Source organism: Carcharhinus amblyrhynchos, chromosome 5 (assembly GCF_965287045.1).
Source record: "Carcharhinus amblyrhynchos chromosome 5, sCarAmb.v2.hapA, whole genome shotgun sequence".
NCBI classification, from domain to species: domain Eukaryota; kingdom Metazoa; phylum Chordata; class Chondrichthyes; order Carcharhiniformes; family Carcharhinidae; genus Carcharhinus; species Carcharhinus amblyrhynchos.
The window spans coordinates 8,716,104-8,738,661 of record NC_137328.1 but is presented as its reverse complement, the minus strand read 5'-3'; the positions used below and the strand labels follow the sequence as shown (position 1 = coordinate 8,738,661).

At 47.0% G+C, this 22,558-nt stretch overlaps 1 protein-coding gene across 1 annotated transcript in view; it reads left to right on the top strand.

Moving 5' to 3' along the window:
• The window catches only part of grin3a (glutamate receptor, ionotropic, N-methyl-D-aspartate 3A), a 148,824-nt gene that overhangs the window by 60,071 nt on the left and 66,195 nt on the right, over positions 1-22,558 (top strand). Inside the window, exon 2 of the mRNA XM_080188457.1 lies at positions 8,545-9,143. Coding sequence (XP_080044583.1) covers positions 8,545-9,143 — 599 coding nt within the window. The remainder of the gene's footprint in view (positions 1-8,544; positions 9,144-22,558) is intronic.

Genomic DNA, 22,558 nt, shown 5'->3' with positions numbered 1-22,558 from the left:
TTGGCCTTAAAAACATTCAATGAGGTGGCCTCAACTGCTTCACTGGGCAGGGAATTCCACAGATTCACAACTCTTTGGATGGAGAAGCTCCTCTGAAACTCGGTCTTTAATCTGCTCCCCTTTATTTTGAGGCTATGCCTCCTAGCTCTGGTTTCACCTGCCAGTGGAAATAACCTTCCTTCCTTCTATCTTATCCATTCCCTTCATAATTTAATATATTTCTATAAGATCCCCCCCCCCCTTCTAAATTTCAAAGAACATAGCCCCAGTCTACTCAGTCTCTCCTCAGCCAACCATCATAACTCCGGAACGAACCAAGTGTATCTCCTCTGCACCCCCTCCAGTGCCAGTAGATCCTTTCTCAAGTAAAGAGACCAAAACTGTGCACAGTACTCCAGGTGTGGCCTCACTTTATATCTTATCCAGCTGCAACATAACCTCGCTGTTTTTAAACTCCATCCCTCTAGCAATGAAGGACAAAATTCCATTTGCCTTCTTAATCACCTGCTGCACTTGCAAACCAACCTTTTGCAATTCATGCACAAGGACACCCAGATCCCTCTGCACAGCAGCATGCTGCAATGTTTTTAAATAATAGTCCATTTTGCTGTTATTCTTACCAAAATGGATGACCTCACACTTGCCAAAATTGTACTCTGTCTGCCAGAGGCTTGTCCACTCACTTAAACTTATAGTGGCAATAGTGCGCATGCTCGTAATAAAAAACAAGGAGACAAAAGAAAGGAAACTCCCAGCTTCACACTCCTACAGGCTGTCTTAGAAATAATTGACAAATGGTTTCCCTTAAGGGATGTAGGGCAAAGATTGATTCCGGCCTTGGGGTGACTCTCTGTGTGGAGTTTGCACATTCCCCCCGTGTCAGCGTGGGTTTCCTCCGGGTGCTCCAGTTTCCTCCCACAGTCGGAAAGACGTGCTGGTTAGGTGCATTGGCTGTGCTAAATCGACCCTTAGTGTTAGGGAGATGGCTCCTGCAAGAAAATTGGCATGTTTCCCTCCCAATTTACAGGCTGGTTTTCTCTCAGGATCTTACCGCACTCTTTCACTCACTAAAATGAACTGACGGATGTGTTTTGCGCCGTTACCTGGGGGAGCGCGGGGCTTCAACATGCCAGCAAAGCCCGGCACCTTTGAGATTAGGGTGCTATGTTTAAAAGGTGAACAGAGCAAAGCAAAATGTTACCCCCCCACCACCACCATAAAGACCTCAGGAGATCCCCCAACCCCCACTCTGGATTGGAGCTGCCGTTTCTCCCACCACCTCCCCATTGCCGGCATCCCCAGGTCTGCCCCTGCACATCACCACATATGAATGAATCTCCCCCCTCCCGGCTCCCCCATGAGCTTCCACTGCAGTCCATCCTTGGCACAGGTCAGCACAGTAAGAAGTCTCACAACACCAGATTAAAGTCCAACAGGTATATTTGTAGCAAACACCACTAGCTTTCGGAACTGGCTGTTCCTTTGTCAGGTGGGTGGGAGTTCTGATCACAAACAGGGTACATAAAGACACAAACTCAACTTACATGAATAATGTTTGGAATGTGAGTCTTTACAGCTAATGAAATCTTAAAGGTACAGACAATGCGAGTGGAGAGAGCATTAAGCACAGGTTAAAGAGATGTGTTTTGTTTCCAGACAGGAAAGTTAGTGAGATTTTGCAAGTCCAGGCAAGTTGTGGGGGTTACAGATAGTACGACGTGAACCCAAGATCCTAGTTGAGGCCATCCTCATGTGTGGAACTTGGCTATCAGTCTTTGCTCAGTGACTCTGCGCTGTTGTGTGTCGTGAAGGCCGCCTTGGAGAACACTTACCCGAAGATCAGAGGCCGAATGCCTGTGACCGCTGAAGTGTTCCCCAACAGGAAGAGAACACTGTTGCCTGGTGACTGTCGAACGGTGTTCATTCATCCGTTGTTGCGGCGTCTGCGTGGTCTCCCCAGTGTACCATGCCTCGGACATCCTTTTCCTGTAGCATATCAGTTAGACAACATGGGCTGAGTTGCGAGAGTATGTACCATGTACCTGGTGGATGGTGTTCTCACGTGAGATGATGGCATCTGCGTCGATGATCCGGCACATCTTGCAGAGGTTGCTGTGGCAAGGTTGTGTGGAGTCATGGTCACTGTTCTCCTGAAGGCTGGGTAGTTTGCTGCGGACAGTGGCCTGTTTGAGGTTGTGCGGTTGTTTGAAGTCAAGAAGTGGGGGTGTGGGGATGGTCTTGGCGAGATGTTTGTCTTCATCAATGAGATGTTGAAGGCTCCGGAGGAGATGTCGAAGCTTCTCCGCTCTGGGGAAGTACTGGATGACAAAGGGTACTCTGTCCACCGTGTCCCCTGGCACAGACAAGGGGAATTCATCAGGTGAATGAGGCTTTATATCTAGAGGGGGGGGGGGGGCCTTTAATTATATGGAAATGTAGTGTAATATATGTAAATCAGGGCCACGTATGTTGTGTTTGTGAACCTGACTGTTGTTGGCAAGGGCTAGCGAAAATCGGAAACCGCGATTAATAATCCTTGTGGGTTGGATTCTCACTAGGAGCCATTAATTCTGTTTTGAGAATGTTTGTTTATTGTTGCCAACAGATGTCCAGTAAGCTGCGATTCTGTGACTGCGTCCACAGCACACTGAGAAAAATCTGACCCGCCAGCTGCAGAAGGCTGGGTTCAGGTCGATGGATTTTGTTACTAATCGTATCACCAAATGAAAAGCTCATTGACTAATAATTGGAACATCATTGCTATGGGTGGCTGGATTTGATTCTATTCTCGTTTCCCCTGCACAGGGCAATTTGTGCATTTTAAATGAGATACCGGCGTGCCTTGGGATGCTTTCCGGGCAGGATCAATTTGTGAAGCAGCTATTAACAGCCTGCTTCAGTGCAAAGTTATCAGCTACTTTGGAACCTCCTGCCTTATAACTCTGCGAGATCTCTGCATACCTGCAGTTCTGCCGCGTCCCTGATATTAATCACTGCATCATTGGCGCCTTCAGCAACCTACGTCCGAGGCCTCGGAGTTTCCTCCCCAAACCTCCCGGCGCGAGATTTTCCGGTCCCATCCGAGGTCAATGGACCGAAAGTTTAAAGTCCATTTGTTTATTAGTGTCACAAATAGGCTTACGTTCTCATTGCAAAGGAGTTGCTGTGAAAATCCCCTGGTCGCCACACTCTGGCGCCTGTTCGGGTACACTGAGGGAGAACTTAGCATGGCCAATGCACCTAACCAGCATGTCTTTCGGACTGTGGGAGAAAGCCGGAGCACCCGGAGGGAACCCACGCAGATACGGGGAGAGCGTGCAAACCCCACACAGCTAGTGACCCAAGTCGGGAATTGAACCCAGGTCCCTGGCACTGAGAGGCAGCAGTGCGAACCACTGTGCCACCGTGCAGCCACTTTTCAACAGTCCATCAAATTGTCCGTCCCAAGGTAGAAGTGGAAAACAAACCCCCCCCCCACCATCGCCGCGCCACCTTCCACATCTCTCTGTCTCTCTTTTCCCCTTTACGTCACTCTCTGAAGCCTACCTCTTTTGACCGAGTCCTAAAATCTCTTTATGTAGCCCAGTGTTCAATTTTGTCTGATCACCTCGCCTGCAAAATGCTCAGAGTCTCTTGCGATGTTAGAGGCGCTATCTAAATGCAAATTGTTGTTTTCCATTCACCTGACCGAGAGGGGAACCTCAAAAGCTTGTGAGTTTACTATCAAATAAATCGGTTGGACTTAAACCTGGTGTTGTCAGACTTCTTACCGTCAGAACACAGGAACAGGAATGGCCATTAGAATTATTGAAATTAGTTGGTCCTGGTGGCTTATAAAGATTTTTAAGAACTGCAGTGCGCTGACAGAGGTATCCTAACTCATTCCCTGTCAACTAGGGAGGTAATGTGTTTGTCACATCACTGGGAGGACAATGGTCTTTTAAGACTCCAGTTGAAATTTCTCCAATCCCCGCACCCTGCTGCCCTGCCGACATGGAGGTTTATGTTATCGTGGGTGGAATCTCCTCTTTCTCGCGCAGAGTGCTGCCTGAGGTGGGAAAACCGGCATGCGGTTTGCCGGAGGCAGTGCCAGTGGATGGTGCCAGGGTGATGCCTGGCCGTGTTCACCCTCCCCACAGGGGCTGTACTTACCTGGTCTTCCCCAGCGGGCTCCCTTCGCTTGGGTTTCTGTTTTTGTGAATCCCACTGACGTGTGGTGAGGGATGGGGGGTGGTGGGGGGGTGGGGGGGGAGGAGGGGTGGGTGGGGGCGGGGAGCGGGTTTCCCTAAAGCCGGGGGGGGGGCGGGGGAAACGATACAGCAAGGAAATTCATTTAAATGTACGAATCATAGAATCCGTACCGTGCAGACGGAGGCCGTTCATCCCAACCGGGTCTGCACCGGACAGAGCGTCTTAACCAGGCCCTCTTCCCTTGCCCTATCCCTGTGACCCCACACATTCACCCTGCTGATGGCCCCCCTAACCTACCCATCCTGTGGCACTCTGGGGCAATTTAGCCTGGTGTGGGGATGCCGGCGTTGGACTGGGGTAAACGCAGTAAGAAGTCTCACGACACTAGGTTAAAGCCCAGCAGGTTTATTTGGCAGCAGACACCACTAGCTTTCGGGGTTCTGTCCCTCCGTCAGGTGAGTGGGGAGTTCTGATCACAAACAGGGCATATAAACACACAGACACACACACACACACACACACAGTCAGCTTACAGAAATTTAGCGTGACCAATCCACCTGCGCATCTTTGGACTGTGGGAGGAAACCGGAGCACCCGGAGGAAACCCACGCAGACACGGGGAGAATGTGCAAACTGCACACAGACAGTGACTGAAGCCAGGAATCACACCCTAGTCCTTGACGCTGTGAGGCAGAGGTTAATGTGAAGCAATTCACTGATTTTTTCAACAGCCAAATGCAACGGAGGAAAGACTTACAAACAATAGTCAGGGATCAGCGGATGGCTGCTTACTAATCATTTCTCTTCCAAAGCAATTTGGGCCAGGAACTTTGCGGAGGTTCTGCCAGGTGCCCTGGATTAAATGATCAATTTTCAGCCATTCCTCCAGTCGGAAGTTATATCAGCAAAGTGTGAGAATCCCCCCCGGAGTTTCAAGGTTTCAGTGTTGGCGGTGGTAATTTATCATGTGCCTGGGGATATGGAAGGCAGTAGCAGTTGTTGGTGATTACGTCTCTGGTTACACCTCCTCCCTGGAGGAACAGATGCCTTCTGTGTATCTCGAGTGTTTTGTGAATGATCACACAATTGGCAAGTGATATTGGCGCCTGTGTAGCTGGTGCGATTGTTTGAAACTATGATTCAAAATTGATGGCTGGTCCCATTTGGTTTTTGCAGCCTGCAGTCTCGCTCCCGTGCCCTGGTGAAGACCTTTTATGCGTACTGAACCCTCTTTCTTGCATGTACGCTGGTGATTGTTGCAATCAACTGCACATTGCTTCGACCATTTTCCTACTCCTTTAGCATTCACTCAGCTAACTTCAGACCTTTTCAAAGACACAGCGTCTGCTATTATTTATTCATTCGTGTGATGGGATGCAAGTATTGCTGGCAGTGGCAGCATTGTCCATCTCGAATGGACAAAGATCACGGTGAGCTGCCTGAGCTAAAGTCTCTCTGTTGAAGCTACTCCAGCGGTGCTGGGTGGGTGGGTAGGGAGTTCCAGGATTCTGATCTAGTAATGGCGAAGAAATGGTGATTTCTTTCCCTGTTGGGAGAGTGTGCAATCTGAGGGGGAACTTGGAGGTGATGGTCTTCCCAAATGCTTGCTGCCCTTGTCCTTCTCGGTGAGTTCATGAGGTTGAGAGCTGCTGTCAAAGGAGACTTCACGAGCGGCCATAATTACCAAAGGAACTGTAATTCTCTGTACCTCAGTAGGATCCTGTGGCAGGGATTTTCCAGTCGCGCCTGTCGCAGGAATCATTGCGGGTGGAATGGAAAATTTGGCAAACCAGCCACAAAGGTCCATTGACTTTAGGCAGGAATTTCTGGGACTGGAAAATCACAGTCATCTTTTCCCATTCGTTAGGCCACAATATTCTGTTTGAAAGGATATGCTTACCAAATTTGGTGAGTGTGTAACTGTTTACATGCTGTGACTATAAAAGACACACACACTTGCAGGCATGCACACACACTTGCAAGCACACATGCACACACACATGCAGGCAATCATGCACACACACATGCACGCACACACGCAGGCATGCATGCGCACACACACACATGCAGGTATGCATGCACACACAGGTACACATATGCAGGCATGCATGCACACACACACACATGCAGGCATGTATGCACAAGCACACACACATACATGCACACACAATCATAGCTTTCCTGTACCTTTTTGAAAAGAAGTGATTAGTATTTATTGTACTTAAACGCACTGACTTCCACGCATACATGCAATCAAGATTCAGACACACACTCGCATAATTAAGTTAGCATGGGAGGATAGGTTAAGCCATCCTTGTTAAATTCCAGTAAAGGATAAAGTGTGCAGGTCTTGTTGACCGATGACCTGATTGGTTTCAGACAGAGTTTGATAGTCCCTCAGCGTTTGGTATTGAGACAGTTTAAGTATATCGACAGACAATTTATACCCGCTCATATGGAATCAGCAGCTGCTAAGTTCATTCTTAAAACGCTGCCTGCAGAGTGTGGATGGTCAAATAGAAGATTGGGCTCAAATTTGCATGTGGTTATGGTGAGAAGGAGAGAAGAGAGAGAGAGAAAGAGTGGGCCACTTGGGGGGTCATACTTCTTTGGCATCTCTTCTGATTCCGTCCTTTGGCCTGGAGAAAAACAGTTTCTTAGACACAAAGGCCTCGCTCAGGCAATATCCCGCCCCAGGCCAATAGCGAATTCCGTTCTGCAAGCCTCGCCTGCTTGGATTCTGGGGTGAGCAAGATGGTAAAATTCCGGCCAAAGAGTTAGTTGACTTGTCACATGACCCTTTCCTTCCGACTGAGCAGTTACCCAAACATGGTCATGGCTAGTGTATTCCAGGTCCATGGTTTACATGAATAGATTCTGGCTGCGTGAATTCTTTTCTCAGCCAAAGTTGATTTCTGGGGCGACTGTGCCGAATGCTTGGTCCCTATCCAGTTCAGTACCCAGATGGTTGACTGGATGTCTTGTGAATGGTTTAGGAGATGGCCCATCCACACTCCTTCGAAGTAATTGTTTCTGATGAGTTTTCTTAACAAGTTGACTCCATTGCAATGGCTTTGGAAGTTGTGAGGTACAGTTATGCAAATGTTCAGTCATCTTAGAAACTGCTGTTTCACGTCACTAAAGAGTTGGTGTTTTGGTCTTTTTAAGCTCAGCCAGTCAACGCACAAAGTCATTTTTGATTAAAAAGCTTGTGAAAAGAGATTGAGTGCACATCTGTCAGAACCTCTGAGCTCTGACGAAGGGTCATGCAGACTCGAAATGTTGGCTCTATTCTCTCTTCACAAATGCTGTCAGACCTGCTGAGATTATTCCAGCATTTTCTGTTGTTGTGTCAGAACCTTGATTGAGTAGTTCATCAGGATGTGGATCTAATGTAAAAAACCAAGTTTGAGAGGGAAAGGGACCAATGAAGAGGAAGCATGGTGAATCACATCAGGATACCCCCTTGCATTTAATTTGATGACTGTAATCCTGTTTGATATATTTTATTGAATCCTGCTTTTGCAATATATTATTTCGTACATTTTGTAGATCCTTCCAGTATACCAAATGTCCCAGGTTTTCCTCTCTGTTCAGTAAGTGATGGGAAAACCAATTGGTGAATGAATGATCGCTGCTCTGGCCAAGAAAAACCTTTTTTGATGGCCTCGTAAAACAAAATTTATTGTACTTCCAAGGTAAAACAAATGTCATTGGTAAGTGACTCTCAATTATCAACTGGATGAAATTACTTTGGCATTCTTGTATTGTTAAATAAAAGAATTAAACTTTCTTGACAGTTTCTCCCTGTATCAGAAGTACGCGCTTTATCCCTGAAAGGTGTTTGATGTCGGAATGAGTAAGATCACCTTACTGTCTATCGATTTTGACTTCTCCCCTGCCTTTGGTCTCTTGCCTATTAAAGCTTGTTGGTGACCTTGGATTCACACCCCGATGGACAACTCGATAAAGGTTCTGACAGTTGTGCATGTCTCGTGTACAACTATTGGTGAGGAGTGCCGACAGAATGAGGTGACATTTGAAAGACCAGCTGATCAAATACTGCAATGTGCGTGCGAGTGGCTGGTTCCTTAGAAAATCTAGCCTGCGGCTGGGATTCTCTGACCTTGACTGTGCCTGGGATTCACCGACTTTGCCCGTGGCTGGGATTCTCCAGTCCCGCTGCTACAAACGGAGATTTGGCCAAATGGCCAAGTTTTGGCCAAACTCTCCATTGTCACTGGCAGTGGAGAATTCTGGCCCACATCCCTGAAGTTGAGTATTATTCTGTTCAGGATTTATTTTGCACTGATCCGTTCATTTTTTTTGTTGTTGTTGTTGCTCTTGATGCAGAATCCCCTCCATCTCCAGATGAGCCTCGAGACCTCTCATCCCACCCACGCAGACATACTCATCTTCCTCCTGACGATGAACAGCTGGTATGATGTCAGCCTGGTCTTGTGCCAAGAATGGAACGTGACCAGTTTCCTCAGCCTCCTGTACAACAACTCCAAGTTTCACCTGGGAACCATTTTCAACATTGCTTCGGACAGTGACGACGCCAACTTCCTGAACTACCTGCAGGAGTACCTGGAGACGGTCAAAGAGGCGTCCTTGTCCATCGTCACCTTTGGCTGCGACATCGAGCACTTCCGGAAGATCTTCCAGCTGGCAGCCAGCTACGGGTTAATGCTGCCGGAGCACCACTGGATTCTGGGGGACTCCCAGAACGTGGAGGAATTGAGAGCCGATGGCTTGCCCATGGGCCTGTTGGCCCACGGGAAAACGGCACAGCCGGCCTTCCATAGTTACGTGCAGGATGCCGTGGAGCTGATCGCCAGAGCTGTGGCCACTGCAACCTACGTGAGGCCTGAGCTGGCCCTCGTCCCAAGTATAACAAACTGTATGCACTGGGAAGATATGAATATAACATCAGGCCAGTTTCTTTCCAGGTAAGAGAGTGATTGGCGACGGTGCGAGTGTTTCATTATACTCATTACAGGCTAATTACACTTTTACATCTGAGTAGTTTTATGGTTACAGGGAAATTCAATGGGAATTGATGAGATATGGGCTATATTAAAATAATATTGAAGACCAGTATTCATCTGCCGTATTGCCATTCAGGCCCTTCTTAGGGTAATTACCACGCTGCTGTAGACTAGGAACTAAATCAAAACTTTAAATCAATCTAAATTAGAGCGATTGGGCCCAAATTGATTTGGTTTAAGCTACAATAGCCTGATCTAATGAAGAAAAGATTTGCATTTAAACAGCTTCTTTCACATCCTCGGGATATCCTGAGGTGTTCCATAATCAGTGACCTGCTTCCGAGGTGTGCTTGCTCTCATTAGGGACATGACTGCAGTGGAGTTCTCTTGTTTGCTCTCGCTTTTAAAAGTTAAAAGTTTATTTATTAGTCGCAAGCTAGGCTTACATTAACACTGCAACGAAGTTACTGTGACGTTCCCCTAGTCGCCACAGTCCGGCGCCTGCTCGGGTGAATGCACCCTAACCAGCACGTCTTTCAGAATGTGGGAGGAAACCGGAGCACCCGGAGGCAACCCGTGCAGATATGGGGAGAACGTGCAGACTCCACACACACACACACGCACACACACACGCGTGCACACACACGCACACAGACACACACACATATACACACACACGCACACACACACACACATCGCTCATTCCCCCTGCCCAATCTCCACACCGTCCAACCCTGTTGCCCCTGGCAGCCACTATCCCTCTGCTCCCCCACAACCCCACCCCACCCTGAAAACCTCCCTGCCTTTCCATCAGATTCACCACTGCCATTGCTCCATCTTTCCAAGCCTTTGGGTGAAGAGAGCTGCTCCTCCAATAAGAGACTGGTGCTCTCCCACAGTTGCTGCTAATTGGCTCACTCGTCAACCTAGCAACAGCAGATGGGGGAGAGAAACAGCGTGCGATTGGAGGGGCCCTCCTTAGAAAAATAATCATCAAATTTTACTCACTGACAATTTGGACAGGGGTCGTGGGCTGGATACAGAGGCCCAGTAGGCCACATGTTAGACAAATCTGTTCTAGATGGTAGCAGTCGTGGGTTTGGAAGGTGCTGCCTGCGGAGCCTTGGTGAGTTCTTGCAGTGCATCTTGTAGATGGTACACATTGCTGCCATTGTGCCATCAGTAGTGGGGGGAGTCAGTGTTGATGGAAGGGGTGCCAGTCAAGTGGGCTGCCCTGTCCTGGATGGTTTTGAGCTTCTTAGAGACACATACATCCAGATAGAAATCATAGAAACCTACAGTACAGAAAGCGGCCATTCGGCCCATTGAGTCTGCGCCGACCACAATACCACGCAGGCCCCATCCCCATATCCCTACATATTTACCCACTAATCCCTCTAACCTACACATCTCAGGACGCTAAGGGTAATTTTTAGCACGGCCAATCAACATAACCAAACAGGTGGAGAGTATTCCATCTGATTTGTGCCTTGTAGATGGTGGGCAAGCTTTGAGGAGTCTGGAAGTGGGTTACTGGATGCAGGAATCCTAGCCTTTGACCTGCTTTCATAGCGAGTCCTTACATGGCGAGTCCAGTTCAGTCTCTGGTAGCCCCCATGATGTTGACAGTAGAGGATAACGCTATTAGCCTGATTTTGCATCACATATGATGAACAGCGTGTCTGACAATGCTCCCCCTGCATTGCTGATCTGAAGCGGTTGCTTGGATCGTGGAATGGGGTTTGACCCCAGAGGCGCCTGACAAAAGTGCTAACACTGAGGCATCTTGTTACTTACAAGCAAAAAGGTCCCACACGCCTAAATGAATAGTCTACACATTACTGTTAGTGGAATTGGGAATGTTCCCCATTAACTGGTCATTCAGCCCAATGCAACCCGCTGCAAACACATAAAGCTGTTTCTTACCTTCAAACTTCATTATTTTATTGAAATCCATGTTCAACGTTACACCAAACTGTACCTTTTCAAAATTTGCTCATCGGCCCCTGGAGTGGGGGTTTAGCACCGCTGCCTCACAATACCAGGTGCCCAGATTCGATTCCTAACTTGGATCACTGTCTGTGTGGAGTCTGCACATTCTCCTCATGTCTGCGTGGGTTTCCTCTGGATGCCCCGGTTTCCCACCACAGCGCCGATTAAGTGCATTGGCCATGCTAAATTTTCCCTCGGTGTACCCGAACAGGTGCCAGAGTGTGGCGACTAGGGGATTTTCACAGTAACTTTGTTGCAATGTTAATGTAAGCCTACTTGTGACACAGTAAGAAGTCTCACAACACCAGACTTAACTAAAACAGGGCAACAGACACATGGGATCACCACCACCTGGAGGTTTTCCTTGAAGTCCCATACCATCCTGACTTGGGATTGTATCTCCGTTCCTTCACTGTCACTAGTTCAAAAATCCTGGAACTTCCTCCCTAACAGCACTGAGGGTGTACCTACACCTTTGGGACTTCTGCAGTTCAAGAAAGCAGCTCACCATCACCTTCTCAAGGGGCAATTAGTAGTGGGCAACAAACAGCAGTTGAATGAAACAGCAGTTGCGTGGGATTTTACGTGGCCCATCTGCCGTCACAGTTGGCGGGCAGGCCAGTTCCTGCTTTGGCTGCGACCCTTGATCCATGGTGGGATGAAAGGTGAGGGCTCAAATAAGATTCACAGATGTGTCTGGGGACTGAGGTGTGTGTGTGTGATTGTGCTCATAGATTAGAATCACAGAATCCCTACAGTACAGAAGGAGGCCATTCGGCCCATTAAGGCTACACCGACCTCAATCCCATCCAGGCCCTATTTCCATAACCCCACATGTTTACCTGGATAATCCTCTTATACTAAGGGTTAATTTATCATGGCCAATCAACCTAACCCACCCGTCTTTCGGGCTGTGGGAGGAAACCGGAGCAAACCCACACAGACACAGGGAGAATGTGCAAACTCCACCCAGACAGTGACCCGAGGCTGGATTCGAACGTGGTCCCTGGCCGCTGTGAGGCAGCAGTGCTAACTATTGAGCTGCTGTGCCGCCCAGACACTCGTTCTTTTCCTCATCGGTATTCTTTTTTTTTGCAAGTCTGCAGTTCCTTCACACTGCTCCAGAGCAGCTTCACCCCTCCGAGGGAGCACTCCGGAAGTGCCAGCTGACACCCTCCCTTTTCCCAGGGATCTGCTCATCGTCCCAATATTCCAGTCCTTAGCTATTCTACGCAGCTGCCAGTGAATTGAATTCAGGCACCACAGACTTTACTGTTTCATTGTGGGACCCTGTGTCATAAGCTGGAAGGAAATAAGTGATTTTAATGATTGCTGAATTCGAGCAGTTTCAGAGCAGTCTGCTCCAATTTCCCCAGTGCCATCGTGGAGAGTATCTGAGCAGTCCCCTGTTGTCGTTTGCTTGGTTGGTGTTTCAGATGTTTCCAGCTGTGTTAATGTCTCAATCAGTTTAGGAAGCAATTTCTGACTTCACTTGAATTGAACAGAACTTCAGAAAGATGCTGCAGTGACACTCTCCAATATGGTTATCGCGGTTGTCTACTCATAGCATCATAGAACCTCCACGGTGCAGAAAGCGGCCTTTGGCCCATTGAGCCTGCACCGACCACAATCCCACCCAGGCCCTATCCCTACAACCCCATATGTATACCCTGCTTACCCCCCTGACACTTGGGTCAACTTAGCATGGCCAATTTATCTAACCCGCACATCTTTGGACTGTGGGCGGAAATCAGAGCACCCGGAGGAAACCCACGCAGATACGGGGAGAACGTGCAGACTCCACACAGACAGTGACCTGAGGCCGGAATTGAACCCGGGTCCCCTGGCGCTGTGAGGCAGCAGTGCTAACCGCTGTGACACCATGCTGGCCTCTCAACTGCACAGCACGCCACCTGCAGCGCCCCCCCCCCACCCCAACCTGGCATTTTTAACAGAACGTGGTGCCTTCAAAGCCATCACTATTACGTTTTTGAGGTGTAATCCAGATACACAAATTAGAATTTCAAGCATCACTGGAGTTGTTGGATGTTTGACATCCATGAAGAACTTGTCTTTATATTTTTTAACTCAAAGCATGTGAAGGGGTCAGTTAAATGTTTTGCATTGTCAACTCCAAGTGTTCTGTAGAGCCAATTAATGCTCCTACAGCTGTAGTGTATCCAATGCCAGCATGTGGGTATTAACAGAGAACTTAGATTTACCTGTTACTACACTTTAGGGCCACTCTAGAGACTTGAGGACTTAATGGGACCCAGGTTCGATTCCTGACTTGAGCCACTGTCTGTGCGGAGCCTGCACATTCCCCCCATGTCTGCGTGGGTTTCCTGCAGATGCTCTGGTTTCCTCCCACAGTCTGAAAAATGTGCTGGTTAAGTGCATTGGCCATTCTCCCACAGCGTACCTGAACAGGTGCCTGAGCGTGGCAGCTCGGGGATTTTCACAGTAATTTAATTGTAGTGTTAATGTAAGCCTACTTGTTGCCAATAAATAATGAAGCTGACATTTTTAGTGCAGCACTGAGGGAGTGCTGTATGCCAAAATGCTATCCTTAGGAGGAGATGTTAACCTGAGGTCCCATGAACCTTGTAAAAGATTCTGTTGCCTGAATTCTTTGGATGGTGGGGGCTCGACCCCATTGGGGAGGGGAGGGAGGTTTGAAGGGGTCCAGCCCATGAAGGGAGGGCGTTCACAGCGAGAAGGGGGGATGGGCTACTGATGGAAACCCCACCTTCGCGCCCAAAATCAAGGTCAGTGATTTTATTCTACTTCCCACCCTCAGCCATCTGGCACCCGACCACCTGAAAAGGCCCTTAAATGGCTATTTAGTAGCCACTTAGGAGCAAGGATGGGCTTTCCATCTGAGGCCCTGCCTCCCCCCACTGTTACACCATATCCAGGTCGGGGGTGGGCGGGCTCGCGGGGGGAATCCTATCCATACAATTTCACATTCCCGCTCTGTCTCAAAATCCACCAGGGTGGCAGGCCTACATCACTATTTAAAGAGTAGGGAAGGTCTTGTAACAAACAAAAGGTAACAAAGAACAATACAGCACAGGAAACAGGCCCTTTGGCCCTCCAAGCCTGCGCCGCTCATTCGTCCAACTAGACCATTCGTTTGTATCCCTCCATTCCCAGCCAATACGTAAGCTTTAACCAACATCACTCAAACATAGTCATCAACACATAACAATACGTGGAAGCTTGTTCATGGAAAAATTGGCTTCTGCATTTCCTACAGTACAACACTGAGTACACTTAAAAAAAACTTAAATTATCTTTAAAACACTTTTGGGATCCCTTAGTCGTGAAAGGCATGGCCAAGGTGGGAATTCATTTTATAGATATCTGTCCTATAACATGTATTTATTCGTGTCACAAGTAGGCTTATATTAACACCGCAATGAAGTTACTGTGAAAATCCCCTATTCAGCACACTTCGGCCCCTGTTAGGGTACATTGAGGGAGAATTTAGCACGGCCAATGCACCTAACAGGCTGGACTGCGAGAGGAAACTGGAGCATCCGGAGGAAACCCACGTAGACACGGGGAGAATGTGCAGACTCTGCACAGGCAGTGACCCAGGCCAGGAATCGAACCTGGGTCCTTGGCGCTGTGAGGCAGCAGTGCTAACCCACTGTGCCCGTCCATAGTAAATATACGAAGGACGAGTCCAAGAAGTGTCCAGAGCAACACTCCTGAGCTGGCACCAGCCTCAGATTCAGCTGAGAGATAATTTCAGCAGGCAAATAATTGCTTTGGTGTGGCACCAGTTAACACTGAAAGAAAGCTCAGACAGACAGATGTTTGGTTGGAATAATTTGGCTGGAGAATGCGATCAGGAAGATGTTGCACCTCTAATGAATGGCAAAGCAGGAATGGATTCAGTTTGTGTTAAATGGATTTGATGTTTATTGTGATTACACCATTATTCCTAATTACCTCAGTTATCAGTCATAAATCGTTGCATGCTGTGTCACCCTTTTTTTCGCATCACCTGTTGACATAGATAGACTGCTAAGTAGGGCTTGAGTTTTTGTGCCATCATTTTAAAATGGATGGTTGGAGAAAAAAAACATTTAAATCTGGACTTTGGCCAATTATCAATGGATTTTTTTCCCCTTTCTTTTATTTAATCCGCACTGTGCTTCTTTGGGATCATGCATTGCCTTGTAAATTCTTTTTAACCCCTTAAATGAAACACAGCAAGCCGTAACTTCACCAATGAGAGCTGTTAAAATTGAAAACCGGCAGGTTTGTTGATCGAACCTCGCCGTCGACAAAGAACTACATGGGGTGCCAACCCATCTCAGGAGTTGGTGGCGCGATGCCCTTGATGTCCCAGGCACTAATTTTAATGAACAGGAAGGCGCGACTAGTGGCCTGTGATTTCTCCATGTGTGGTCCCGATATACCAGGCTCCCCGTCAGAAAACCGAACGTGTAAAACCACCCCCACGTCAAGTCCAGAGCCTGCTGCATTTCTTCAAAAAGAGAAGTGAATTATTGTGAAAGACATTTACTCCACTGAGACTAAAAAGGGATGAGAAAAGATAGGAAACAGTGATTATGTGCTTCAGGGTTTGTAAAAGCCTCAGGATTGTAGAAGGAAGGAATGATTGAAGGTTGTTTAAGAGTTTAATGTAAAAGTTTATTTATTAGTTACAAGTAGGCTCACATTCATACTGTAGTGAAGTTACTATGCTAATCCCCTAGTTACCACACTCTGGTGCCTGTTCAGGTACACTGAGGGAGAATTTAGCAAGGCCAATCCAACCATCTTGTACATCTTCCACTGTTCCACTATTTAATGGTTTTGCAAAAGGATGAGTTAAAGGTAGCAATTAATGGAATGAGATTGTAGGAAGTTGACCGGCATTTGTGCTGTTGACAAGATGCTCTGCAGTAACCTGCCAAGGCTCCTTTGAGAGCACCTTCCAAGTGTGTGACCTCTACCATCTAGAAGGACAAGGGCAACAGATGTGCCTTCAAGTTCCCCTCCAAGCCACTCACCACCCTGACTTAGAAATATATCGCTGTTCCTTCACTGTTGCTGGGTCAAAATCCTGGCACAGTGCTTAGCACTGTTGCCTCACAGCATCAGGGACCCGGGTTCGATTCCTGGCTTGGATCACTGTCTGTGCAAAGTCTGCACATTCTTCCTGTGTCTGCGTGGGTTTCCTCTGGGTGCTCCAGTTTCTTCCCACAGTCTGAAAGACGTACTGGTTAGGTGCATTGGCCATGCTAAATTCTCCCCCTGTAACCAAACAGGCACCAGATTGTGGTGACTAGGGGATTTTTACAGTAGCTTCATTGCAGTGTTAATGTGAGCCGACTTGTGACAATAATAAACATTAAAACTAACAGTGTTGTGGGTGTACCTACACCACGTGGACTGCAGTAATTCAAAAGCACAGCTCACCATCACCTTCTCAAGGGAAGTTAGGGATGGGCAATGAATGCTGACCCAGCTGGCAATGCACACAGCCCAAGAATAAAGACTAACTTAGAACGAATAATATAAATTTTAAAAATTGGAAATACCCATTTGCAGCTTAACAAAGAGGAAACACCATCATCGTGATAAAATAAATAGGGGGCTCAATGGCCTCGTGGTGTTATCGCTGGACTATTAACCCAGGTATTCAGTAATGCTCTGGGGTCCCAGGTTCGAATCTCGCCACAGCAAATGGTGGAATTTGAATTCAATAAAAGAAAATCTGGAATTAAGAATCCACTGATGACCCTTGTCGATTGTCGGAAAAACCCATCTGGTTCACTAATGTGCTCCAAGGGAAGGAAATCTGCCGTCCTTACCTGGTCTGGCCTACATGTGACTCCAGAGCCACAGCAATGTGGTTGACTTTCAAATGCCCTTGGGCAACTAGAGATGGGCAATAAGTGCTGGATGACCAGTGATGCCCACGTCCCATGAATAAGATAAGATACATTTAAAAAAACAAACCGGTTCAGAAAATGATGAAGCCAGAGAGGCTGACAGTTTGAGATAAACTGTCAGATTATTATCTTTTTTGGAACAAATCTAAAATTTCTGAGGGGAATAGAAAAGCTTATAGGTAGCAGTCTCACCTCGGATCATGAAATTTATAGAAGGCTAGCAGTCATTCAGGTGAAAAAATGTAATGAAGCACACTTGTTGGAGGTAGGTACTCACATTTGTGGCCAGAGGGACTAGTTGTCCAAGGCTGTCATGAGATGAAAGACGAGGGGCTGGGTTTCTGCTACTGAGGCTCAAAAGAGCAAAATTTCCCAAATGGACACAGCTGCCTTGGTTTGAAGGGCCCTGTTAGACTAGTTTCACTGCAGGGAGACGGATAGAGTCAGCCCCCCTTGACTCTGGAAGTAGATCATAGGTGGCCACAGAGAGTGGGGAATGCCATAGTGGGCAATTGTTTTGAAAGTTGGTAGACCCTGTTTCCTCCCACAATGCAAAGATGTGTGAGTTACGTTGATTGGCCACACAATTTGAATTCAATTTTTAAAAAAATCAGGAATTAAGAATCTACTGATGACCATGAAGCCATAGTCAATTGTTGGGAAAACCCATCTGGTTCTCCAATGCCCTTTAGGGAAGGAAATCTGTTGACATTACCTAGTCTGGCCTACGTGTGACCCCAGAGCTACAGCAATGTGGTTGGCTCCTAACTGTCGTCTGAAATGCTCTAGCAAGCCACTCAGTTCAAGAACAGTTAGGGTTGCTGTCCAGCCAGCAATGCCCATGTCCCATGAAGGAATAAGTTGCCTCTTAATGTCATGGGAATTAGCAGTGTATATATTTAGGGTGGCAGGGATATGGTGGGATTGTTGACGGTACATGCTCAATGGGCCAAATGGCCTCCTTCTGCTCTGTAGGGATCCTATGATTTGCAGTCAACTGCAAAAAGGCTTTCTGTTCACACGCTATAATGTCACACCAAAGCTCATGAATAAAAAGACTGAGTTGGAACCTAGCTGTGCTAAATGGCAATGCCAGAAGTGATACCAATACATTTTTCATTCTCGCAACGCTGATGTTCAAGTGGCGTGAACTTAAAAGCCCTCAGAGACCTCGTATCTTAACACCGTTGACGTCACTCAGTCGGACGCAGATATCTAAGGATGATTGAAGGGGGAAGTAGAGGAATTAAGGACAGAGGTGGCAGAGTGTGTTTGCTGACAAAGCGCGAGGGGAACCACTACTCGAGTGGGGATGATTGATACTGGAGTGTACAGAATCGAAGTAGGAGCGAATTTCTCCACTTCAGTGACCAACAGAATGGGGGGAGAGACTTTGAAGCTCCTTGCTATTTATAATATTTGAAATGATGAGTCTTTCCATGCTCACAAACACTTATCATTAGGTTCTCTAAGAGCAAAAATAAATAGCTAATCTTTCTGGTTCTTCTGTGTTTCCTAAAAATATGGCACTGGCGAGTAAGCTGCTTTCCCGTTGAGAAAGTACTGCAAGGACAAATTTGAATGCAATAGATGGACCCCAATAAATCAACCTGTACACGTTTCTTTAAAGCTTACAAATGTCAACTATGCTCGTGGTTTATGCAAAATAAACCACTTGCAATTTATTTGACATTATCTATTTGTACCTACAGTCCTCATCATTATGTGGCCCTTAAGTCACACAACTAATTTCCTTAATCCATCACAATGCAGGATGGTTCTTTTATACGTACCATTGGCTCCAGTGTTTATCTAACAATAGAATCCACATTGGACAGCATTTTCCAGCATTGATGATTAAAAAAAAAGCATTTCGGCAACTTGAAATTATCCTGTTGGTAAAGCTCCTACTTTAGTTTCACCATTTCACAACACTCCTCAGTTCCTTTCCATAGAATCTCTACAGCGCAGAAAGAAGCCAATCGGCCCATTGAGTCTGCACCGACTCACCAAAGGAGCATCCCACCCCAACCCTATTCCCGTAACCCCGTGCATTTACCAATTACCTCACCTGCACATCTTTGGATACTAAGGGGCAAGTGAGCGTGGCCAATTCACTCAACTTGCACGTCTTTGGATGCCCAGGGACAATTTAGCATGGCCAATCCACCTAACCTGCACGTCCTTGGACTGTGGGAGGATACCAGAGCACCGAGAGGAAACCCATGCAGACACGGGGAGAATGTGCAAGCTCCACACAGGCCGAAATTGAACCTGGGTTTTTGATATTCCCAACCCATCCCTCAGACACTCCTCCTTCCCCACCATGTTGCTTCTGTCCCGCGCTTACATCTTCACCTCTCAGCTGCACATTGTCCCTCCTACCATGCCTTCACATCAGGTTTTCTCCTTCGAACTAATCACTCCCCACTGTGTACAGGTTAGGTTGTTTGGCCATGCTGAATTGTCCCTTAGGGCGGGATTTTCTGGCCACGATCGTCCCAAGGCTGGAAATTCCTGCTCAAGGTCAGTGCGTACAACACAACAGACTACTGGCTGCTGGGTGGGGGAAGGGAGGGCGCAACAAGACAATTATAATTTTCATTCTGCAACGAGCGCTTGAGAATTCATGAAGCTCTCCATTGCGAAGAGTGGACTCATCAGCATTCTGGTATTTTGCAGAATCCTGCCTTTGCCCTCTGGTTTTCAAGGCCTGCGCTCACAGACAGGAGGCGCTGTTTCCCAAACCCCTCAGTGTCTATGCTTCCCTCAGCATGGCCTGCCATTGTTCCATTTTTTGGGGGGGTTCTCTGGGTAGCCTTCCTGGCCATCTTACTGCAATCACTGGGATATATACTACGCAATTACATTATGACATCTTTGGATTGTGGGAGGAAACCCACGCAGACACGGGGAAAACATGCAAACTCCACACAGACTGTGACCCAAGCCGGGAATCGAACCCGGGTCCCTGGCGCTGTGAGGCAGCAGTGCTAACCACTGTGCCACTATACCGCTCCAGGTACCCCAAATGTGCTCCTTCTAACTAGCTTAGACTTGATTTCATTTCACGTTAACATATCAGTCCAAAACATGACGGACATCTCAGCCAATTGCCAATCACTTGACTTAACGGTCTTTAATTTGCTGATCCGAAAACCAGATATCCAACCCTGATGATTAACTTCCTTATTGCTATGTCTCACTAGACACCATCGTTCAAATACCTTTCCCATTGGTGCTTTGTATAGACATATTAGCCCCGAGCTCTTGGACGGATATTTTCTTATGCTTGGACAATAGAGCCATTTAATTTGATATCAAGCATTTCAGCATTGTCCTGAATTTGAAATTTCATTATATTTCTTCTGGCTAAATAGCTTTTGATATGAACTTTTGAACTTGTATACTCTCTGCGGTGTTTGTACATTGAGTGAGGTGAACATTTTAAACTTAATTCATATTAACGTACAATTATCGTTCGATATAAATATAGATTCTTAGCATTAAATCATCTTTCATTTCTTTCAATAATGCATTCACAAATGAGCAAATGTTATCTTGTTAGATGTAAGTCTTTTTAATTCTCTCCTTGCCATCTGTCACTAAACCTAAGAATCTGCCTATAACTCTGATTATTAATCCAGAATTCCCTTCCTAAACCCTTTCCCCATTAATTGGATTCCACGTTTCTCCCCCACTCCACCCCTTGCACAGACTGCACACCTTGTTGTACCGGTGTGTAACTCTCAGCGCTTGTTTACCTTATTCAGCACAGATTCTCATTCCCGTTGCTGGTTAGTGAACGGAGACACCAGGACAATTGGACCATAGCTCCACATTTACTCTATGACCTCTGACAGTCCACTTAAAACAATGCCATTAATTAGAGTCAAGTCTAAGTATTGAAAGAGCACTTTCATTTGCACTTACGCAGAGTGGATTAATTCTGCATTCCAACCGTGTCGCTTTGCTTTGTCTCTCTCTGGAGGCTCGAGTGAATTCAATGCATAGTATTGACACCACTGAACTGATTGCAGCAGGCAGCCAGGTTAGAGTGTGAAGCAGGGCCAGATTCAATGAGTTTGGCATAATGGAGGGTCACAAAGGGGAATGAGAGGCAAAATAATGACTGTACTTTGCTTATGTTCCTCTCTCCAACCCCCCTACATTTTTCTCCCAAATAATTAACAGGTATAATCTGTGTATCTCTTCATTATTGTCGGTGGCCAGTTATCTCCGATGGTTAGACCGTGGCGCTAATAATGTCAAGATCGTGTGTTCAATCCCTACACCGGCCAAATACAATTGCCTATCTCAGTGCCATGCTGGCTGATTTTAGGGTGGCACGTTGGCACAGTGGTTAGCACTGCTGCCTCATAGCACCAGGGACCCGGGTTCAATTCCCGGCTTGGGTCACTGTCTAGAACCATAGAATCCCATCGAGTCCGCTTGGACCACAATTCCACCCAGGCTGTACCCCCACAGGCCTACTCATTTACCCTACTAACCCTCTGACATTAAGGGGCAATTAAGCATGGCCAATCAACTTAACCCGCACGTCTTTGTGGAGGCTGTGGCAGACTGTGCGGAGTCTGCACATTCTCCCCATGTCTACGCGGGTTTCCTCCAGATGCTCCGGTTTCCTCCCACAGTCCGAAAGACGTGCTGGTTAGGTGCATTGGCCATGCTAAATTCTGCCTCAGTGTACCCGAACAGGCACCAGAGTATGGCAACTAAGGTTTTTCATAGTGACTCCATTGCAGTGTTAATGAAAGCCTACTTGTGACTAATGAATAAACTAATATTTAAGAGAAAAAAGATCATAATTTTCTTGAAATGTTTTCACAGTTCCAGGAACAAAGCAAAAACATGACGCACCTTCACACAAACTCATTGTCCACCGTAACAATCATATTCCTCCCCAAAATACTCCCTTTTCACCAGCGACTCAGTCTGAAATTGCTGACGGGACTTCCTTAGCATTGGTCTTGTGGCGCAGCGGGCTAGCATGCCTGCCTCTGAGCCAGAAACTCTGGTTTCGATTCCCATCCCACGATTCGATGGTCAAGGAAGTTGTGTTCATAATGCAGCCAAACAGGTTGAGTGTCAACCTGTAAAATCTTTCCTAACACGTCAATGGCTGGAGGTAAGAGCAGGAGAGACACTGGTCACTGTGCGGCACCTGGTCACTCCATGCTTGATATAAGGCCCTGGCAACAGACTAGCAACCTATTTCAAAAAATAAGAAATCTCTCCATGAAAGGCTACATTATAAGACCATAAGATATTGGAGCAGAATTAGGACAGTTGGCCCATCGAGTCTGCTCCGCTGTTCGATCATGGCTGATAAGTTTCTCAACCCCATTCTCCTGCCTCTTCACGTACCCCTTGATCCCCTTACTAATCAAGAACGTATCTATCTCTAGCTTAAATACATTCAATGACTTGGCCTCCACAGCCTTCTGT